Source organism: Dunckerocampus dactyliophorus, chromosome 9, assembly GCF_027744805.1.
Source record: "Dunckerocampus dactyliophorus isolate RoL2022-P2 chromosome 9, RoL_Ddac_1.1, whole genome shotgun sequence".
Taxonomy (NCBI): Eukaryota; Metazoa; Chordata; class Actinopteri; order Syngnathiformes; family Syngnathidae; genus Dunckerocampus; species Dunckerocampus dactyliophorus.
Genome location: NC_072827.1, coordinates 828,655 through 852,948, shown reverse-complemented (window position 1 = coordinate 852,948; position 24,294 = coordinate 828,655). Strand labels below are relative to the sequence as shown.

The following is a 24,294-nucleotide window of genomic DNA, read 5'->3' as shown; positions in this document are numbered from 1 at the left end:
ACAGTAGGTAAATTATTTTTTTAAAGACAAAAAAGTTATAATATTGTTAATGATAAGTAATAAGTGAAAATATTATGGGAGTAAAATTAGAATATTGCAAGAAGAACATTCACAAAGATTATTTAATAAGAACGTTTAGCTATTTTCCTGAGATATATCTAAAAGTCATAGAAAAGAAAAGAAAAAAGTCATAAAAAAAGTTTAAATGTTATAGAAAAAATGCTATTTTTTAAAAAGTCAGAATATTATGAGAAACCAACAGAACTAATAACGTTTTTTGGGGGGGAAATTAGGCTAAGAAAAAAGTTTATTATTATTGTGGAAATAAAGTCATAATATTGTGAGAAAAAAACACATGAAGATTATTTAAGAAGAGAGTACAAATATTTGAAAAATAAAAAAAAAGCAAAAATGTTAAAAAAAGAGAAAAGGGTGAAGTTCATACTAATAATAGGCTCATCTCACAAAGCTGACATGCAAATTTTCCTGAAATACATACAGTGGTGTGAAAAAGGGTTTGTTCCCTTCCTGATTTCTAATATTTTTGCATGTTTGTCGCACTTGTTTCACATCATCAAACAAACGTAAATATTAGTCAATGACCACACAACTCAACACAAAATGCAGTTTTTAAATGAAACTTTTTATTATTAAGGGAGAAAAAAAATCCAAAGCGACATGGCCATGTGTGAAAAAGTGACTTGGGCCTCCAGCAAACCACAGTGAGAGCCATTATCCACAAATGGCCAAAACATGGAACAGTGGTGAACCTTCCAGGAGTGGCCGGCCAACCAAAATGACCCCAAGAGTGCATCGACGACTCATCCGAGAGGTCACAAAAGACCCCACAACAACATGCAAAGAAGTGCAGGCCTCACTTGCCTCAGTTAAGGTCAGTGTGTTCATGACTCCACCATAAGAAAGACGCTGGGCAAAAACGGCCTGGATGGCAGAGTTCCAAGACCAAAAACACTGCTGAACAAAAACAACATTAAGACTCATCTCAATTTTGCCAGAAAACATCTTGATGATCCCAGAGACCTTTGGTAAAATACTCTGTGGTCTGACGAGACAAAAGTTGAACTTTTTGGAAGGTGTGTGTCCCATTACATCTGGCATTTCAGAAAAAGAACACCATAGCAACAGTAAAATATGGTGGTGGTGTGATGGTGTTCAGGACCTGGAAGACTCTGTGATAAATCGAAGCATGAATTCTGCTGTCTACCAGAAAATCAGAGTAGAGCCGCTGTTCCTTCACATGGAAGAGGAGCCAGTTGAGGTGGCTCGGGCATCTAGTCCGGATGCCTCCCTGGTGAGGTGTTCCAGGCATGCCCAGCCGAGAGAAGGCTGCGGGGCAGACCTCGGACACGCTGGAGGGATTATGTCTCACAGCCTGCCTGGGAACACCTTGGTGTCTTCTCGGTGGAGCTGGAGGAGGTGGCCGGGGACCAGGAAGTCTGGGCTTCCTTACTGAGACCGCTGCCCCCGTGACACGCACCCGCATGAGTGGAGGACTATGAATGGATGGATGGATAATGTCAATTTAATAGCACAGATTTCAGGTATTTCAAATAAGAGGAAAAAATATGCTATTCTTTCAAAGTTGTAATATTGTGAGAAACAAACAAAAGAAAATATATGAAGTCATAATATTAAAGTCATTATAAAGTCCTAACATTATGAGAAGAACATTTACGAAAATTAGAAGAAAACTGACATATTTGGACAAAAAAACTGCAAAAATGGAAAAAAGAGCATAGACGGAAGTTCATACTAATAATAGGCTTTTTTTTACTTTACCACAAAGCCTTCTGGCTTTACAAAATATCAAAGCGACCCTTGCATTCTTTCATTTTTCCTCACTGGAAAAAGTTTGGACACTCCTGGACTTGTTTGCTAAGTGCAATATTGTACAATAACGGAGACACTGCATGAAAACCGAGGCAAAGGTCTTGGATGAAAACTGAATCATACAAAAACTGTGGCGTTCAAAAATGGAGGTTTGACTGTAACTGAAACAGTGACATATGCGTAGCGGCTTAATAGCCTTTTTGATTTTGTGCCATTGTCATTTTAAAGTGTTATGTGTAAACGTATGGTCAAATCCACTTAAAGCAACGAAGTATAAATAATGGCTGCTATAACCATTTGAATCTAGCTTGTAAAAAGGAACATTTGTCTTTGTTTATGCAGCTGAGGCTGATAGATAACAACGACAACACTGCTGGGAAACCCTGCAGCAAAAACAAGACCACCTGCATCATCACCTGTCTTTTTTTAACAACATTTTCAACATGCCATCTGAGTCCATTCCCAGACAACACGTCACCTTGTGATTGCAGACAAAGCAAACAAGAGTTGTGTGAACGCTGCAGACATTCATCAGCAGAGCGCCAATGAAGTCTTAATAGTTCTCCTCTCGGCAAACAACAGTGTTGACTCACAACGCACCAAATGTCATCTTAACGGCGCCCACTGTCAGGGTCACTCACCATAGAGGATGGTCACCATGGATACCGGCATGACCAACATGCCGAGGAGCATGTCTGCAACCGCCAGGGACATCAGGAAGTAGTTGGTGGCATTCTGGAGCTTCTTCTCCAGGGAGACAGCCAGGATGACCAGGATGTTGCCCATCACGGTGACGGCAATCACCACTATGATCAAAAGTGCTGCCCAGTTCTTGCCCCCCTCTGCATCCTGGGGCGCGCACCCGTAAAACCTGCCGCCGCCTTCGCTGTAAACCACTCCGGCGCCTGACCAGTTCCCCGCGTGAGCGTCAGTGCCCGTACTGGAACATCCAGCGTGACTCACGTTGTTTGGGCCTTCCTGGTATCCACGTGGGGGCTGCGGGTCGGGCTCCAGCAGCTCAAGGCTGCCGGCCGTGACAGACTGAGAAATCAACTCGGACACGTTGCCGCCGCGCAGGTCCATGGTGTCGGCTGGAGTGCCCTCGCAGACGCCTCAGAGTCTGGAAAATGGGTCAGAAGGCAGGAGGAAACCGGGAAGCGTGGCCATGTTTGGCTCTCTCTCCACAGCACAAATAACAGCCCAGTCATCACTTGATGAACACCACTGTCCCATTTTTCTATTTGGCCCCAAATAAGCTCAGATGCAGCCTCCGAGAAGATGTTAGACACACAGCCACTACACTTAGCAAACAATTACCTCCAGTCATCATCCTCGCTTGTAGAATCCATTTGAAGCTGGAACAGGACTTCTTCTCATCCTGGAGGTGGTGAAGCTTTATATTGTAAGAAGCTGAAGCAATAATCCCGAGGTTTAGGTGCACCAAAGTTCAGAAATGAAGATATCAATGAGGAGGAATAACAGTCATCTACATATTGACATGACTGTCCTTGAAACTTTGATGTATGATGAACATGAGCTCTAAAAGGTCGTTGTCCTTTCCCAAAACATTCCAGCGACAATGGATGCCCCCAGAAGTACGAGATACTCCTCGAACAGGTCCTCGTTTTCTTGCACTTTGGTAGTCCAGAGACCTCCACGCTGGTGTTCCTGAGTGAGGCTGCAGCCGACTGAAGAGGCTGAATGCTTCTTGTCTCCTCGCGCCGCCTCTCGCCTTCGCTCTTTGCGCTCTAGCCTCTCAACTCAGAGCTCCCTCTCCTCTTCCTCCCTCCCTCCCTCCCTCCCTGCGTTTTACTCTCCATCACTGAGCGTTCACTCTGGTGCCTTCTAAGCATGAATGAACATTTAATATCTCCATCCAGTCTTCTCCCTGACTCACGTCCCTTCCAAAAATCTAATTTACAAATTGTAAGGATCCGCTGTAGCATCATTAGGGATCTCTTTGTGTCAGTCAAAGATCCATGACATGGCTGTGGCCTGATAAGTTGTCATTTTCTAAAGAACTGATACTGGGGCTGACCAATGACCATTGAAGGACACACTTTTCTAATATGATGGCATGCTTCCCCAACCACGGCTAAAACAACAACAGAAACACGAAAGGAAAATATTTGAATATGCTGAGAAAGGCAGTCAAACACGTACTTCTGCCACACCATCATATGTTTAGTTTCATGAATCATCATCAAGCGTATTGTTTTCATGGACACACGTCAACATTGTGCGGCTAAATTATCCATTAACCTCTAAATTATACTCATTTCATTGGGTCTCAAATGGAACACTGAGGTCAGTACACTTCAGTATGTAGTGTACACTGCGTACTTAATGCAGTGGAATCTGGGTTAGCGTCATTAATCCGTTCCGGAAGGTCCGACTCTAATCGAACCAATTGTTCCCATATAAAAAAAAAAAAATGTAAATCCAACCAATCTCATCAACAGCCAAAAATGTCTACGCAATTTTTTTGTTTTACATGCCAAAATCATTTCAAAAAACATATAAATGAAGTATGTAAGAGACAAACGAACGTATGACATCACTTTTACTGTCACTGAAGACTGAAGTTTCTCATCTTCTTTACCAAAATGTGGGCACTTGCAAGTTTCTTTGCCTCCTTTCTGGGTTATTTCGCAACTATGATCAAAATGAAACGCAGAGACTTGTGGCTCGCTTAGTGAGCAAAGAACTACGAAGTCAACCGCTGATGACATCATAGACAGGCGACAGCTGACTTCTGCTTCCTGTTTCCAAGTAGTAGCAAGCTAATAGGCTTTTAACAGGTAGGGCTGCCTTTGACTGAGAATTTTCATAGTCGAACCTGATTCGTAAGATTTGGTCCATAGTCTATTGGCCATTGTTGTTTTTCAGGACAGAGCTAAAGGCGTCCCCACAAATAAACATATATCATTTGCCACTTTTTCCACTTCAAAGAAACAGGCTAAAACACTGAGATAAACAAATAAGCATGGCGGGTGTGCAACAACAGCACCTTCATTTATTCAAGTGATCCAGAAAGCAAGACGAACAAAACCGAAACACAGTCGTTGTCGGTACACATCAAAAAAGTGCATGCAGAATAGGAACAACATGGCTTGAAAAACAACAACTTGCCAAAACTCTCAGGTAGCAGCCTCATTTCTTTCATTAAAATTCACTGTTGGGATATGAACTGAAGTTGGCGTAACAACCTTACCTTTTTCAATGATACGCAGTTGGGTGCCGTCGTGTCATGTGGAAGAAGGTGCTGACACAAGTAGTTGCATTTCACTTTCTGGGGTCATCTTTAACCTGAGGCCAATAAGTCCCCGATGTTGACGGGCTTCCTTAGCTAGCGCTAACCTCAGCGCCTCTGGGTTGTACCACTTGAAGAAGGGTGATTTTTTTTTTACTGATGTGTTGTAAGTATAAGTCTTTTGTTAAACACAAACGTCATTTTTAATTCACAAAACCACAAATTAGGCTTAAAAACAAAATAGGCTATTTTTAATAAAAAAACAAAGATATTCTTTGTAAAAATGTGCGCTCAGCAGCAGCTGTGGCCACCCTCCATGCAGTCAAAATGGTACAGTCTTGATCCCATGACATTTGGATTCGACCGTGAGATTGATAGTCGAATCAGGAACTATCCACATGGAAACGTTTTCAGGTCAAAACGGCAAAGTATTTCATCATTTCAGCTGCTCATCCACACGCAAACGGCGTTCTGGGTGCCCTGAAATGGTATTTTTTGAAAACGGCTTCTAGAGTGGCTTCTTGTTGCTGATGCAGCTGTTTTACGAAAACGATGACGTCACAGACCCAGCGCCACCATGCCACCGTCACGTGACCAGTAGTGCGCTTTGACGACAAGCCAGTATATGAATATTTACTGCCATACTGCCATGACTCATCCCAGTTGACATTCTTCTGACATTCAGACATTCTTCTGATATTTATATTTCTTATACTCCGTAACGATTCGCAGATGCAATTCCACTTCGTCGTAAGTCTACACAAGCCTTGAAAAGGGGAAGACCATAGACATAAATAGACACCGCATTGAGTGGGTTTGTCCACTGCTGCGGTACGTCAGCGTCGCTTTTTATTGGATGTGTCAAGGCTGCGCTGTAAATGAGTACAAGTCAATGTACTTACTTTCATAAAGTGTCTTTCTACTAAGAAATTTAAGTTAATTCCTCTCGTTCATAAATTCACACACGCACTGATATACTTGGGAAACAGCTAATCACCAAAAACAATCACAATCACACTGTTTTTTGGTGCCTAACTGTTTCCAAGGTTGTTTTGTGATTTTAAAACATTCAAAAAGAACACAGCAGGACTCACGCAGTGTATTAAGAACGCGACAAGATGCGCGGCAGCATATTGTGCTCTAACCAAAAAATGTACACAAACAGGACAAATTTTCGTTGTTAACCGACAAACACGCTAACCCAGGTTTCACTGTACTTAGAATTGTGACAATGCATTACTGTGATTGCACACGAGTGAAAGTAAAAAATTAAACATCATAAAATGCTCAGAATGTGGAGAAATGGCGATCGACATTGGCTGCATGCCCGGTCCGAGCCGCTCAAACGCTGCCACCATCATGAAAGAAAGATGGTGTCTTTGAAAATGTGAAAGAATCTGCTCCTATGAAATGGACAGTGATAACTAAACAGTGTAGTGGTCTCATTATTGAGACACCCCTCTCCCAATAAGTCTGTCTCTCCCTCCTTTGCAACGCCCCTTCCGGTGTGCAAGACAACCAAGTAAGGAATTGATTGCTGTTTCATTTAATCCTTGTATTTATTCATTTTATTACTGTATTGTATATGTCCTTGTGTTCTGTGTCCAGTGTGCGTGACTGAGGTGTTCATCATTTAAGTATAAGTTGTGACAGTAAAACTCGACTTACATCGCCATCGTAGAAATGGATCTTGTGCTTAGACGCAGGATCCTCTGTACATTGTTATTTTATTAAACAAACTAAAAAGTCTGATCTTGTTTATCTTTTTGACATGACAACATGTCATTTCCTGAGTGATTGCATAAATTAAATCACATGCGTGCTATTGCGGCTGTGTTCCCAGAGGAAGCGCAAATGTTTTGCAACGTACAATGTACAACGATGTCTTGGTTGTAAGTCCGTCCCGTCAGAGTTGTTTTTGTTATTTTTATGAGCGACTTTGTGGCAAAATTGTTTGTTTCCCCCCTTTTCTTATCATTGCACACCAATGGCTTCCTTGAGCTTCATTTCCAGTCATGCTACAATGGAGAAGATGAACGTTTTTTAATATTTTCCAGATCGGGAGTTCAGATTAACAGCTCAGGCCAGAAGGTCAGCAACCAAATGAAGAACAGCTTCTATCAGCTGCATGCGGATTGTCATGGATTTATTTGTTTGCCCGGTTCTCCAAATGCCAAGCTGCTCCATCCGAACGTGGGCTGCGGTGTTGACATTTGGCTCCACGTGGCAGCAGACTGCATTGTACGATTTGTTTTCTAGATGACTCTAAGGTAGACATTCAGACAGCCACTGTTTGGGACATCTAGATCGATGAAGTAGAGCAGGTCCAAATATCGATATTACTGACACCAGGGTAGTATTAGTATTGGGTCGATACTAGCATGATGAGATACTGTATATATCATATCATATCTTTTGTTGCGTGGTTCAAATATATTGCATGTATTTATATATTGTTATATTCCATAATAGTACAGACAGTACATGCATATGTAATCTATATGACACATTCTCCAAAACTGCTGACTAAAAACCTAAATATGCGTGTCATGTTGTTTTAGTGAAATAAATACTTAACATGTGGATGTTTTTTCAAGTTTTAAAGCTTGTGCAAGATACATAAACATTTTTTTTTAATCTAGAACTAGCCTCTGAAATAAAGTAGGCCATTCTCTTTTTGAAATAAATATAGAAAAAATCTAATCTAATCTTTTTTATAACAAACCTTTAGTGATGCTCCAATTCTCAGCTCATCTGTTTTTTCCCACTGTTGGTTATCTTTTGCACAGCGCTTTATTTTGTGTCAGGAGTTGTGCAGCTTCACACATTCCCTGTATCGGAGTTTTAAGGTGGCGAAAAATATTTTTTTATGCTCTGAATTCAAAGTGCCTCCAAATGACGGAGCTACGACGGCGTGTTAGGGTCACATTCTGCCTAAGTCTTCCACCACCGATGCTTTCGCTTTGCCTGAGCAGCCGGGCTTCTGCTCCACCCCTCTTCCCTTCTCTTGCATGCACGGAGGGGGGTGGGCCAGGAGCTCACACAGTGCAGAGAGTTGAGGGCAATACAGTGTAGTCTATATCGATATGAACGACATGCTTGTTTTTGATATAGTGCTTAAAGTAAACATCGATATATTAAAAATATCGATATATCGCCCAACCCTAATGTCAGTGATAACATTTGTGATGATTGGACACCGCATGAGTCACGTGGCATAATTTGGCCCCATATCTATAGCCGAGTCTCTGACTTTGCCGCTGGTACATGTCAGACGCAAAACAGAAGGCATTCAAGGCGCTTTTCACGAGGCACGGGCGAGTTCCTGGTTTCAAGGCATACCACCACGCTATGAAAAAGTCACGGTTTCAGAATCGCTACAATAGTCCGTCATACCATCCTACGGTATGAGAGAAAGTAGAGGTCCAACACGGCCACTATGTGGAACTACTTTGTCATGTCCTGTGTTATTCCTTGCAGTTGGAACTGGGCTTTTATGTGCCAAACCCACGGGCATGAAAAGTTGGCCACTTAACCGTCGCGGCATTGCTAGCACTGATGTTAGCATCAAGCGGCGCCGGTGTGCAAAGACGTGCATCCCGTATCATGTGGATTTAGTGTGTATTTCACATTAAACTAATGTGGAAACACATAACACTAAGTACAGTACATTTCCGACATGTTGACGTGAATATCATAAGCTTACAAGTTGCAAATGTCATCGTTTCATCGCTTGTAGTATAAACAAACACAAGTTGCTGCTTGATGCACATTTAGAAGATTTACTCCATTTACAACAGGGTTCCTTGTGTACGCACCCGCAGTAGATCTAGGTGGCAGAACTCCATGAAGGCAGGCACATACGCTCGCACTGCCGCGCTGCTGTCATCGTTGTCGGTGGACATATTCCTCACGTCGAGGATCACCAAATGCTTCCGGCCATTTAGTGAAGTAGTCTATTGCACGTAGCACATACTTGTTCCCTCTGTCTGTTTCAGGAAAAGGCCCCATAATGTCCACGGCTACCCTCTCCATGGGCGCCCCGACCCCTTCCTACTGGAGTGGTGCGTGCGACTGGTCCTGAGGCCCCTTGTACGCTGCACACTGGTCACAGCGCCGGCAGAAGTCCACCACATCCCGCCGGTGCTGACCCCAGTAGAATCCCTAGCGCAGCCGTCTGAGGGTCTTTGTGCTCCCCAAATGGCCTGACCCGGTGCCCCCGTGACATGCTCTCAGCACCACCTCCCTGAGAGCTACAGGCACCACCACCTGCCACCTCTCCTCCCCAGTGGCTGGCTCCTTCCAAGCACGCTGCAACATGCCATCTTTGATGCGCAGCAATGCAAACTTGCTCCACAGGCCCTTGGTGTCCACCGACAGCCCCATCACGCTCTCCCACTGTCTGGACCCACTGTCGCACTGGTTTAAGATCGACGTCCTCTTCCTGCTTGACCGCCGACTCTGCAGCATCCACTGCCTCCAGCATGCAGCATGACGGTCCACCAGCTGTCTCATCACCGCACAGCTCCTTTTCTCTGGCATCTCACCGGTCGCAGTAGCTGCAGCCGTCCACAGCACACGGCCGCCGGGAAAGGCCGTCAGCGTTAGCATGCTGAGCACCTGCTCTATGGATCACACTGAAGTGGAAGGATTGCTGTTCCTTCAACCATCACGCCACCTGGCCTTCTGGTTCTCGGAAGGTCATCAACCACTGGAGTGCTGCATGATCAGTTCTGATAGTTAAGGGCACGCCACAGAGGTAGTACCTGGGGCCGGCCATTCTCTGATGGCGCTGACTTTCTTCTCCAGTATGCTGATTCCACTTGCATCCACCTTGTGGCCCAGGAACGCCACCTCTCGCCGCATAAAATGGCACTTCTCAGGATGCAGCTTCAGTCCAGCTTCCGCAATCCTCCCCAACACCGGCCTCAGGGAATCTAATACGGCCTGAAAGGACCTCCCATGGACAAGCACATCGTCCAGGTACACTAAACACTGCTGCCTAGGAATATTTGCAAGCGCAGTGTCCATCAGCCGCTCAAAAGTCCCTGGTGCGTTGCAAAGTCCAAAACTCATGACCTTGAATTGCCAGTGCCCCCTGGTGGTGCAGAACGCGGTCTTTGGTCTTGACTCATGGGTGAGGGGGACCTGCCAGTATCCAATGCTCAGGTCGAGCGATGAGAACCACGTGGACCCCGACACCAGGTCCAGCATCTCATCAACCTGAGGAAGCGGTTAACAGTCCTTCCTCATGACCTTATTCAGAGGTCTGTAGTCCACACAGAACTGCGGGCGAGAGCTGTTCTGGTGGGTCTCCCACCTCTGTCCAGCCCACAGTCACAACAGCTGCACCGTCGGTGTGCTGGTCCATGCACCCAACCCCCTCATCTGCAGGCGGAAGTTTCTGGTTGACAACTGAAAGGGCCAATGCCATCTGGGCTACACGGGCCCTCCCGTTTCCCCACACTTCTTTCAACATGGGGCAGCGGCGCAGCAGGTGACCTGGTTGACCACACACCCAGCAAGTCATGGGTGTGTGCGTCAGTCACGCTCTTCCTCACGCTGGGCTGAACGGGCCATTACGGCACAGACCAGTTCCTCCACCCACGCCGGCCTTTTCTCCGCCCCTTCTGCCACCATTGCAGTCGAAACCGGGTGGGACGGCGTCTGCAGCGCCCCCTTGGCTGCAATCTCCCTCTCCATGGCGAGCGCGAGGGCCTCATCCAGGGTCGTGACGTGGGAGAGCTGGACATGCAGGCGCAGCTCGTCTGGTCTCAGTGCTTGGACGAACTGGTCACGAATCAGCTCGTTCTGGATTGAGCCTGGCATCCCTGCATATGCGCACCGACCCAGGGTCTCGGTGTCATGGGCAAGGCAGCGAAACTGCTCACCTGGCTGACGCTCACGGTGCTTGAATTCACAGCGTGTGGTGTCTTTAACATCAAACACCCCGAAACGCCTATGCAGTGCACCAACTAGTGTGCAGTAATTAAGGCTCTCTTCCGGGGCCGCTCCATCATGGCCGCCGCGCTCTCATTTTGGCATGAAAAACGCCAGAGTCATGGCGTCCGTGCTCCGCGATCTTTGTCTCAGGCATGCCTATTTCACACTCGCCGGCTTTCTCCTTCACCGTCGGTTGACCGCCGAAATCACTAGGCATGCTCCCCCCACAACAGCGGTCATGCAGCGAGGTTGAAACCGAAACTTCACTCTGCTGTCTCTTGCTCGTGACGTTGCACTGTCTCTTCCCAAGCCCCGCCCCTTAAAGGTCCAGGCACACAAGTCACAGATATTACAGTACCTGTGTTTGGACAAATATAACAATGCCAACAAAAATAACCGACAAGAGTTCCATTGTTTGGCAGTACAATGCTATAGCTATCCATGTAAGAACTTAAGTGATGTTGGTTATCATCAAGAAAAGCATGGAAGTTGCTAGATATCAGCTCTTATTATGAGCTATATTTGTTATCATATTTGTCCAACCAAATGTACCTTTAGTTGTAGCAGGCGTTCAAAGGGATCAATAAACTGAAGAAACAACTGCATGTTCCACTTACATCATGTTGTATTATATTGTTAAAAAATTGTATTTATAATAGAGTGAAACCGTGATATATTTGGCCAAGCGTATCAAACGCTCATACCTCAGGCTTACTTCCCACACTAATTAACGTGCGTGACGGTGGAGGACATGAAAGGTAACGATCTTTAGTTGATTTTCAAAGCTTCTATATTTTGCCAATATTATCAGTGGAATCATTTTACAAAGCAAATCGATGATAGTCGTCCCTCGCCACTTTGCCGTTTGAATTTTTCCACTTCACTCTATCACAGTTTTTCCAAAACATATTCATTAATAAATCATTCTGTTTCATAGTTGAACACAGCTTGTTATTGGTAAAGCAATTAAGCAACAATTAAGCATTTTCAAGGATGTATATGACTAAATGGACTGGAATACAAATATATACTGTATTTGTATATTAGCTCATTTAAGGCCTTAAATGGTTAGCATGTTGGCCACACTGTCAGGAGATCTGCGTTGGAATCTCCGTTTAGCCATCTCTGTGTGGAGTTAGCATGTCTCCCCGTGTGTAGGTTTTCTCTGGGTACTCTGTTTTCCTCCCACATTCCAAAAACATGCATGTTAGGTTAATTGGCCACAAAAAATTGTCCATAGGTATGAACGTGTGTGAATGAATGATTGTATGTTTATATGTGCCCTGCCATTGGCTGGTGACCAGTTCAGGGTGTACCCCGCCTCTCGCCCGAAATCAGCTGGGATAGGCTCCAGCATACCCCCGAGACCCTAATGAGGATAAGCGACATAGAAGATGGATGGATGGATGGATGGATGGATGAATACTTCATTGAAGGCATTCAGAAGACGCTGTGATAATAGTGTATGATGATAGTATTCTACACTGGTCACTCGGCATCAGCAATGGTCAGTGAGACACAAGCACCAGACTCGATTGCCGGAAAAACTCTCAACCCCTGACATCACTTCCTGTCAAACACTGGACCGTATTCTTAGTAACACACACGAGTACCTATCTTATTTTCTCTTATTATGTCTACTACATTAGGTAATACAAGATTCAAGATTCAAGAGTTTTATTGTCATATGCATAGTAAAACAGCAGTTCTACGATGCAATGAAATTCTTATTCTGTCCATTCTCCCAAGAAAAGAAAGAAAACACAAGAAAGAATAAGAACATAAGAAACATAAATACCAATAAATTAAGCAGCAACAACAGAAGAGACATTAATACAAATAAATAATACAAATAAATAAATAAGTAAATAAATAAAGTGCTATGAGTGTGTGCGTGTGTTGCGTGCGGCGTGTGTGAGTGCTTCGTTGAGAAGCCTGATGGCCTGTGGGTAAAAGCTGTTTGCCAGCCTTGTGGTCCTGGACTTCAAACTCCTGTAGCGTCTGCCTGACGGTAGGAGTGTGAATAATGAGTGTTGTGGATGTGTGCTGTCCTTGATGAGGTTGTGTGTTCTTCGTAGGACTCTAGTTTTATAAATGTCTTGCAGTGAGGGGAGGGCTGCCAGTACAGTCTCCTTTGGGACTTCTTCATAATTTGTTGGGTGTTGTGAGACCAGGTGAGGTCCTCGCTGATGTGTGTGCCAAGGAACTTGAAGGTTTTCACCCTCTCCACCTCAGTCTCATCAATAAACAGGGGTCTATGTGGCTCCTTTTCCCTTGTTCTTGGGTCGATGATCATCTCTTTAGTCTTATCTGTATTGAGAAGGAGATTGTTATCACGACACCAAGCTATGAGGTCCGCCACCTCTCTTCTGTATGATGTTTCAACACCACCAGTGATCAGTCCGATGACTGTAGTGTCATCCGCAAATTTAATGATGCTGGTGTTGTTCTGGGAGGCCACGCAATCGTAGGTGAAGAGCGTGTAGAGGAGCGGACTCAGCACACACCCCTGTGGGGTCCCAGTGCTCACAATTTTTGAGCTGGATGTGCGATTGTGGACTCTGACTGACTGGGGCCTGCCTGTTAGAAAGTTAAACACCCAGTTACAGAGGGAGGGAGACAGGCCAAGTGTGAGGAGCTTATTTGTGAGTTTGTGGGGGCAGACTGTATTAAAAGCAGAGCTATAGTCTATAAATAGCATTCTGACGTATGTGTCCTGGCCCTGTAGGTGAGAAAGGGCTGTGTGGATGGCAGTGTTGACTGCATCATCCGTGGACCGGTTCTGGCGATATGCAAACTGTAGAGGGTCCACAGTTGCCGGGGTGCTCTTTTTGATGTGGGTCATGACTATTCTTTCAAAGCACTTCATTACAATAGGAGTGAGTGCTATAGGGCGATAGTCATTCAAGCAGGTCACGTTGCTCTTCTTGGGTACGGGCACTATGGTGGTGGACTTAAAGCAGGTCGGTACAGATGCTTGTGCAAGCGACAAGTTAAATATGTCAGCAAGCACATCAGCTAGCTCTGATGAGCAAAGCCGAAGTGCACGTCCTGAGATGTTGTCTGGGCCTGCTGCTTTTCTTGGGTTTGTTTTTTTTCAGAACCCTGCGCACATCAGCTGATGTCACCATGAGAGGTGAGTCCTGTGTGCTCCCCAAGTCCAGCCACCCTCTCTGCTCATCAGGAGTTTGGGTGTCAAAGCGGGCATAGAACTCATTGAGCTCATCTGGAAGTGTGGTTTGGCTGGACGTGGCTACGCTACTCCGCTGTCGATAGTCTGTGATGTGCTGGAGCCCCGCCCACATGCGCCGAGGGTCTGAGGTGGAATAGTAGCCCTCCAGCTTCTGTCTGTACTGTCCTCAGGTCATATCTGGCCTTTTTGTAGTCCTCAGCGGTGCCCATGACAAATGCAGATGAACGAGCACGTAGCTTAGCCCTTACATCACAGTTCATCCATGCTTTTTGATTGGGGTATTTTCTGTAATACTTGGTGGTGGTAACAGTCTCTATACATGTGCTAATGTAGCCAGTAACAGCGGAAGCGTATTCATCCAAATCAACAGTACAATCTTCCCTCCCCGCTGCAGTTTTAAACACATCCCAGTTTGTGCAGCCAAAGCAGTCTTGAAGTACTTGATCAGTTTCTTCATTCCACACTTTAACTGCTATACTTACAGGGGGAGCTTGTTTGAGAAGTTGTCTGTATGTTGGATAAAGGAATATAGAGATGTGGTCGGCCTTTCCAAAGTGGGGTCTTGGAACAGCCTTCAAAGCACCTTTCATGTTGCTGTAGACTTGGTCCAGGATGTTATTTTCCCTTGTGGGAAAGCTCACATGCTGGTAATATTTGGGGAGGACAGTCCTGAGGTTACAGTGGTTGAAATCGCCAGATATAATAAATACAGCGTCTGGGTGTTTGGTCTCGTGTTTATCAATGATGTCATGCAGGAGGCCTAGTGCGTTAGCGGTGTTAGCTCGTGGTGGGATGTAAACAGCAGTTAAATACACGGCGCTAAACTCACGAGGCAAATAAAAAGGTCTGCATTTCACCATCAGCAGCTCAATGTCCTGCGAGCAGTGCTTTTCCATCGTCTGTACGTCTGTGCGCCACCGTTTGTTTACGTAAACACAGACGCCGCCACCTCTGTGTTTACCAGACGCTAAAGTCCGATCTCCCCGGTAAGCAGCAAATGATTCCAACTGGATCGCCGAGTCCGGTATATCCTCCAGCAGCCAGGTTTCTGTGAAGGTGAGGACACAGCATTCCCTCATCTCACGTTGAGCTGTAATCCTTGCTCTTAGTTCGTCCATCTTGTTTTCAAGAGAGCGGACGTTGGCTAGCAGCAGGCTTGGTAGCGGTGGCCTAGTCGCTCTAGCTTTTAGCCTAGCATGCAGGCCAGCCCGCTTGCTTCGTTTACGCCTCGGATGCTTTGCTCGCCGGGTATTCAGCTCCCTGGGCCCGCAGGCTGCTGCGTTCTCCCGGCGCAGAAGAAAGGCAAAGTCTGAGAGGCTAAATGAAAGTTCATGGTGAACCCTGCCGATGTTCAAAAGTGTCTCTCTGTTGTAATGTACTGCGTGAGTGTGTTGATACGAGTGTAAGGGTGAGTATAGGGGTGTTATTTAGTGTCTAAGGGCTCTACCTATGCTAAAAACCATATTTAGAAAGTCAAACAGGTTTTCTCTGCTCTAACTTTGAAAATATTCCATTTATAGAGAAGGAATTCTTTGCGTAAATTCGCTTATCAGAGCAGATTATTCAATATCAGAGCTACTCAATAAAACCAGGATATTCCTGTCTGAATTAAATCATGTTTTCTTGTGTCTGGATCATTCCATGTGCCCCTGTCGCATGGCTTAGTGCAATCATTTGGATTTTGGTCTGGATTCCACCTGCTATGCAGCTATCTAAAGCCTAGCCCCATTTTTGGGCCGTGACATTTTTGGGCGTTCACCAAATTGCTGCATTTTTTTTTTGTTCGCAGAGAGCGTAGTTGTGGCCACACTGATTCCGTATGCGGGGTGCAGGTGTTGAGCACGACACACATAGGAGTATGCAAGTGTGACGTATGAAAAATTGGACATTTTCCCCAAATCTGACAAATGAAAAATGTGCAAAAGAAACACACTGGCCGTACAAACGACACACTAAGACATATGACATACATAAGTTTGTCTTGTAACCTGAGAAAAACGTAAGCGCCCGTAGAGTTTGTTTGACATGACAAAGAACCTCTGCAGCCAGTCTGCGCCAGTCTACGCCTCGAAAATCAGCACGTCACACGTGCCCTCTGTGTGTTTCTTTGCAGGTAGACCGGCCGTAGGAGCCCGTACGACCAGTTGTGTCCTAGGCTTAAGTCATGAGCAAGTACATAGATATATAAGTACATTTCCAACATGTAACCTAGTTGATGAATATCGGAACCTAGTAAATCATACATTTAATTTCTTTTTTCAGGCCCTAGGTCAGTGTCCCAAGGGCGAAGGGAGGCATACCAAACAAGGGTCACACGGGGTGACTGAGTTGAGGAAGTTTTGCAATCAGGCAAAAAGAAAAAAAGAAAAAGCGCGAAGACGACTGTGGGAAGAACTTTGGCAGAGAGCCGTAGCGAGAGAAGAACTGATGATGAGGGAGGAGAGGTTTGCGATCTGTGCTCAGTCAACTGTGCTCAAGATGGGAAATCAAATAGCGTCAACGCTGCATGCGTAAGTAATGGAAGTTCTAAGCGGAAACCAATGAAAACGAGTTTGTTCAGCATAGCAATGAAAAGACGAATACACGGGAAGACTTTAGTGTGAGTTCAAATGATGTGAGGATCCTTGCAAGATCCATAATCTCGTTTTCTTGATTGTGTCTCGAGCAGGAGGCTAATTACTGTCTGCCTTGTTCAGTGGGAGTATCTGTGACACTCTCCATCATCCTCTCAGACTCTTTGTTTCCCCACTTCACACACTTTGACTGCACATAAAATAATACCAGTAGCATTCATCCATCATCAAGCGTGGCTCTTGAGGCGTTGCTTTATCTCACATCCTGAATGGCACAGAAAAAGATCATCACAGGTGGGTGATAATCAAAATTTGGTATCAGTCCAATACTAAGTAAAAGCATTGTCGATACCCCTTGGACATTTCTCAAGCTCATAGAATGATTTTGTGATATTTACCTTTGATTTGTTGATCGTGATCGGTGTTTCCACAGGACTGCAATGCATTTGTATCTATTTGGGGTAGACAACATGGTCATCTAATTTGCATAATTGGCCCTGTAATTTTTATGTGAGCACAAAACAAAAACAAATACAGTCAAACCTGTCTTAGCGGCCACCTTTATAGAATGGCCACCTGCCTATAGCAGCCACTGAAAAATCCCCCCCAGCAAATGTACATGTTATAGACCCTGTGTATAGCAGTCACCTGTCCAACGCGGCCAGCGGCCACCCATTTTGTCTCCCTTGGTCAATATCTGACCACATATAGCGGCCAAATTACCGACTCAAGTAGAAGCTTCATGCACGTAGAAGCTTCATGTTTCGTTTTTCAATCAATGAAGCGGTCGTGTGTAGACTTTAATTACTGAGTCGTAGCTCAGTCACAATCATTCACAAGATCCACACAAACTGTCAGTTGTTCCACATAAAAAAGCCGTCTTCTTTTGAGCTTGCTATTTCCTGGTCAAACATGTAACTTTAAGAGCATTTGCACCAAAACATTACCGCAAAGTAGGCTGGGAACAGGACGTGCTCTCAGCGACGCTACAATAAAAAAAAACATACGCTAGCATGCATGCGGCAGCGGGAGCAAAACTGAGTTCGGTTGTACTTAATTGAAGTATTTTAGAATGTACTCACGTTATTTTTGATGAATCCTCATCCACAAATCCATCAAAGTCCTCATCTTCTGTATTCGACACTAAAAAAGCCGTCTTCTTTTCCGTTCGCTACTAGTCTGTTAACTTGTCAGTGTTATTCAGCTCCGAAGCAAAGAAGGAAACTTCTCCTGTTTCTTCTGACAAACGTCACTTCCTGTTGTATGGAAAGGACGCTCACGGAAAAGCTCCGTCCACTATTACCGGAGTTTTAAACTTTTGCGACCTTGGTGAATACAGTTCGTGATCACAACTTGTGATTACAACTTCGCAAGTGAGTGCTGAGACTTCTGCCTCAATTTGGACCTGCAAGTGGACTAAACTCACCAAAAGAGACAATCAGGTGGAGCCGACAGCCGTTACAAGCAAGCTATCATGCTCGCCGCGGTTTGACAGCTGCACACGAAGCCTGATTTTAAGAACAGGATAACATTTGGAGTTATCCTGTACAGTTTTTTCCGGCCCACGAGGACTGGTGGGACTTTGGTGAGATACTGATGAGAGACAAACTCGCTGTTATAACGAATATTAATCACCGAAGGCATTGCACCACACCCAACGGCTAACTGACAGCGTTACCAAGCAACACTAACAATGTCAAAGGCTCGAGGGAGAGGAAGCGCAACAAGCGGTGGCTCTAGCAGTTCTGGTCGAAGCACTCCAGATTCAGTCATATATACGGAAGATGTCGATCTAGAACAGATTCCTGAGACAACCGGAGGTGCTCACCTAGTACCACAACCGCCGCCGAGACCCAACAAGGATGACACAGTTAATCAGATGACACAACTGAGTGGAAATATAGATAAAGCAACAGCGAGAGCCTTACAGAAGGTTAAAGGTTAAACTAAAATGAGCTGAATGAGTTCTATGCCCGCTTTGACTCCCAAACTCCTGATGAGCAGAGAGGGTGGCTGGACCTGGGGAGCACACAGGAGTCACCTCTCATGGTGACATCAGCTGATGTGCGCAGGGTTCTGAACAAAACAAACCCACGAAAAGCAGCAGGCCCAGACAACATCTCAGGACATGCACTTCGGGTTTGCTCATCAGAGCTAGCTGATGTGCTTGCTGACATATTTAACCTGTCGCTTGCACAAGCATCTGTACCGACCTGCTTTAAGTCCACCACCATAGTGCCCGTACCCAAGAAGAGCAACGTGACCTGCTTGAATGACTATCGCCCTATAGCACTCACTCCTATTGTTATGAAGTGCTTTGAAAGAATAGTCATGACCCACATCAAAAAGAGCATCCCGGCGGCAACTGTGGACCCTCTACAGTTTGCATATCGCCAGAACCGGTCCACGGATGATGCAGTCAACACTGCCATCCACACAGCCCTTTCTCACCTACAGGGCCAGGACACATATGTCAGAATGCTATTTATAGACTATAGCTCTGCTTTTAATACAGTCAGCCCCCACAAACTCACAGATAAGCTCCTCACACTTGGCCTGTCTCCCTCCCTCTGTAACTGGGTGTTTAACTTTCTCACAGGCAGACCCCAGTCAGTCAGAGTCCACAATCGCACATCCAGCTCAAGAATTGTGAGCACTGGGACCCCACAGGGGTGTGTGCTGAGTCCACTCCTCTACACGCTCTTCACCTACGATTGCGTGGCCTCCCAGAACAACACCAGCATCATTAAATTTGCGGATGACACTACAGTCATCGGCCTGATCACTGGTGGTGTTGAAACATCATACAGAAGAGAGGTGGCGGACCTCATAGCTTGGTGTCGTGATAACAATCTCCTTCTCAATACAGATAAGACAAAAGAGATGATCATCGACCCAAGAACAAGGGAAAAGGAGCCGCATAGACCCCTGTTTATTGAAGAGACTGAGGTGGAGAGGGTGAAAACCTTCAAGTTCCTTGACACACACATCAGCGAGGACCTCACCTGGTCTCACAACACCCAACAAATTCTGAAGAAGTCCCAAAGGAGACTGTACTTCCTGAGAAGACTGAGGAAATTTGGCATGTCCACCACAATCCTGAGTTGCTTCTACAGATGCACTATGGAAAGTGTCCTTACCGCCTCCATCACTGTTTGGTACGGTAACTGTACAACACGTGATAGGAAGGCACTCCAGCGGGTGATCAAGACCTCAAAGAACATTGTTGGGGCAGCCCTCCCCTCACTGCAAGACATTTATAAAACTAGAGTCCTACGCAGAACACACAACCTCATCAAGGACAGCACACATCCACAACACTCATTATTCACACTCCTACCGTCAGGCAGATGCTACAGGAGTTTGAAGTCCAGGACCACAAGGCTGGCAAACAGCTTTTACCCACAGGCCATCAGGCTTCTCAGCGAAGCACTCACACACGCCGCACGCAACACACGCACACACTCATAGCACTTTATTTATTTATTTATTTGTATTATTTATTTGTATTAATGTCTCTTCTGTTTTTGTGGCTTAATTTATTGGTATATATGTTTATGTGTTTATGTTTCTTATGTTCTTATTCTTTCTTGTGTTTTCTTTCTTTTCTTGGGATAATGAACAGAATAAGATTTTCATTCCATGGTATAACTGCTGTTTTACTATGCACATGACAATAAAACTCTCTTGAATCTCTTGAATCTTGAATCTCTTAAACACCGCTCAAAAAAGCAAGAAAGAAGCTTAATGGAAAAGAGTGAGTATACCATGGCGAAAACCACGGAGGATTATGGAAAACAGATGCAGTAACTTGTGGAGAATTCCAACTCCATGCAAAGAGTAATTCAAAGTCTACTAGAGACTTCCAACGCCATACAAAGAGAAATGCAAGGTATGAGAGAGCAAGTTCAAGTTCAGAGAGAAGGCTGCTCTGCTGAAACAGGGAAAGAAGCTGAAAGGAACAAATGTCTACATGAATGACCACCTGACCAAGCGCAACGCTGAGATTGCGAAGAAAGCACGTGATCTGAGGAAGCAAGGAAAGATTCAAGGAACATGGAGTGCAAACTGCAAAATCTTTCAAAGCAAATGGAGGACCAGAGGCCAGAGTTCTTGCTGTCAAAGACATCAAGGACCTAGAAAGATATTGAGGTCTCCCAACATGGAGGAAAACAGCTTTAATATGCTACAAGAAGATCTACAATTGGACACTTTTTACTTTACAGATCACAAACAATTGGATATGAAAAAGATATTGATCCCGACTCAAATGTTTTCTCTCACATTACAAACGACTGCCGTTATTATACGGAGGAGCAATACAACAACAGCTTCATCAACGACGACAAGTTATCCATCATACACATAAACAGCAGAAGCTTGTACGCAAACTTTACTAATATTAAACAATATTTGAATCAATTCAAAGAACCTTTCAAAGTAAAAGCAATCTCAGAAGCTTGGATTAATGCTAAAAAAGGAATGGACTTCGAGCTGGAATGAAATGATGAGTGCAAACAGGAACAATGCAAATTTAGGAGGTGTGGCCGTATACGTGGACAAACATCTGAACTACAAAATGGTAAAAAATATGTCATTTGTCATTGATAACATTTTAGAATGTATAACAATCGAAATCTGTAAAGAAAAAAGCAAAAATGTGTTAATAAGTTGCGTGTACAGAACTCCAAAGTCAAAGATTGGAATGTTTGAGGATTGGATCAAGACAACGTTTGCAGACATACAGGAGGTCAAAAAACAATTTTTATATGTGGAGACTTCAATATTGACCTTTTGAACCAACACAAGTACAAGGAAATAGACGACTTCACAGATACAATGTATAGTTTGAGTTTATATCCTAAAATCATCAGACCAAGTAGAATACCAGAGCACTGTGTCACCTTTATCCATAATATGTTCACCAATGACTTTGATAACAACACCATCAGTGGCCTGCTAATTAGTGACATCAGTGATCATCTTCCAGTGTTCACAATCTACAATGAACATTATAAGAAAAAACAGGTGGAGGCAAAAAAGACTTTTCAAAGATTGCGTACAGAGGACAGCATCCAGGCCTTCAGGAAAGATCTAGAAGAACAAAGTTGGGAGAGTGTCTACAGTGCAACAGATGTGGACGAGGCATATGACAGCTTCCTTGGTACTTACATGGAGCTCTACCATAAGAACTGTCCCTGGCAAGAAAAGCCCAAGAAGCAAAAGAAAAACCAGCAGCCATGGATGACAAAAGGACTAAAAAACGCCTGTAAGAAGAAGAAGACATCATACAGGACATTCATCATCCAACAGACTAAAGAAGCAGAACAAAAGTATAAGACTTACAAAAATAAGCTGAAACTATCTTGAGAGTGTGTAAGAGGGAATATTATAGTCATGTACTAAATAAGAACAAAAATAACATGAGAGCATGTTGTAGTGAAGAGAGAGCTAAGCCAAAAGGCAAAGCTCTCAATTTACTGGTCGATCTACGTTCCTACCCTCACCTATGGTCATGAGCTTTGGGTAATGACCGAAAGGACAAGATCGCGGGTACAAGCGGCCGAAATGAGTTTTCTCCGTAGGGTGGCTGGGCTCTCCCTTAGAGATAGGGTGAGAAGCACTGTCATCCGGGAGAGACTCGGAGTAGAACCGCTGCTCCTCCGCATTGAGAGGAGCCAGATCAGGTGGCTTGGGCATCTGGTCAGGATGCCTCCCGGACGCCTCCCTGGGGAGGTGTTCAGGGCAAGTCCGACCGGTAAAAGGCCTCGGGGAAGACCCAGGACACGTTGGAGAGACTATGTTTCCCAACTGGCCTGGGAACGCCTCGGGATCCGCCGGGAGGAGCTGGACGAAGTGGCTGGGGAGAGGAAAATCTGGGCCTCCCTGCTTAGGCTGTTATATATATATATATATATATATATATATACTGTATATATATAATTTTTATTTTTTGGGGGGGGGAGGGCTGTATTACCGTTATCTATTATGTATTATCCTGACTATCACAGAAAACATGACATGGAATGTACTGTACAAGATGTAGATTTGGATGGGGGGTAGGATTAAATAAGCTTTGCTTCTTCCTACTCCTTTTGGACATGTGGAACTGTGAAAGAATGATTCATGAGATGTATTCCATTGTAACCTTCATGTTCAAATAAACTAAACCAAACCAAACTTTATTTATTGAACGCGGCCACCAGACAGCAGCTCAGAACACACACACATCTCTCAGCATCGTCTCTCCTTCCTGCTTGCCCACAAGGCAAAGGTTAAACAAGCCCCACTACATAGCTGTCCAGCCAATGCCTGTAACAAGTGACACCGTTTATTTCCTGGTGTGCACTGGTCAATACTGTAATGCCGCTTGTTGTGGGGAAGGAGAGACTCACGTCGCCGATGCACTTTAATGGCTTTATTAACAGCGGAGAACACTGCAGGACTTTACATCCACGCCAACATAAACACACTTCCCAACTCTCTCCAAACTCACAGCTAGCACTGAGCCTAGCTCTCCTGCTCGGGACGCCCACCGTCACTTCCTGATGAACTAAAGCTGTAATGACACTCTGCCGTATAAAAAGTAAAATATTAAAAACAAGCGTAAGACATTACTAGCACAGCTTTGTTCTGTGGGTGGTGGATATATTCTATCAGTTATTATTAAGCCTCTAGCTTCCTTTTAGTAAGTAAAAACCTTGGCTATGATTGCACTACATTGTCATGTAGACCTACAAAGTACACTTGGAAGAACAAGAGGTGAATAAATGTATTGCAACTGATGTGAAACTGATGAGGGGTAGGATTAAATAGGCTTTGCTTCTTCCTACTCCTTTTTGGACATGCAAAATTGTGAATTGTACTATGTGATGTGCTACTGTTTGACTCATATGCATGTTCAGGATGAATCAAAAGCATGAACCATGATAATAACAAGCCTAGTAGTGCTGTACAACTTTTATCCGCAGTCCGCAGTGCCCTCTGCTGGTCAACATTATTATTATTATTATTTTCCCTTTTTTTTCCTTTTTTTTCCTCTACTGGTCAACATTCAAACTGGACGCCAACCTGTCTATAGAGGCCACCTGTCTATAGCGGCCACTTTTGCAGACTCCCTCTAGTGGCCGCTATAGACACTAAATGAACTTTCCTTTGTCGCTTGGTTTTGTGTTTTCTTGAATGTCACCAACAAGACGGAGCTGCCTGTGGGTGCTTTTAAATGGGTTGGGGGAGGGGCCCACAGCAGGACCCAGTAAGACCAGAAAAGAGTCACTCATCTATAATCGAGTGGGGTCTGAATACTTGCTTGCTAACTGAGAGCCTTCCTGTTACGTCTTCTTCTTTTCCGGCAGACCAGGCACGTATGTGATGCCATCTATTGTACGGAGTTGGAATGACACGCTACATTCATCGACAGTCCCTTTATAATGTGCATATGAGTGAGGGTAAGCAGGTAGCGCAAAATTAATTTATTCAAA

The 24,294-nt window shown here is 44.6% G+C and overlaps 1 protein-coding gene across 2 annotated transcripts in view; it reads right to left on the bottom strand.

The window, feature by feature from the left end:
* The window catches only part of htr2aa (5-hydroxytryptamine (serotonin) receptor 2A, genome duplicate a), a 43,325-nt gene extending 39,817 nt beyond the window's left edge, over positions 1–3,508 (bottom strand). The window contains exon 1 of one of the 2 annotated variants that reach the window (XM_054787854.1): positions 2,493–3,508. In XM_054787854.1, coding sequence (XP_054643829.1) covers positions 2,493–2,934 — 442 coding nt within the window. In that variant the 5' untranslated portion in view covers positions 2,935–3,508. The remainder of the gene's footprint in view (positions 1–2,492) is intronic. The other variant, XM_054787855.1, reaches the window with a different exon arrangement.
* Between the last annotated feature and the right edge of the window lie 20,786 nt (positions 3,509–24,294).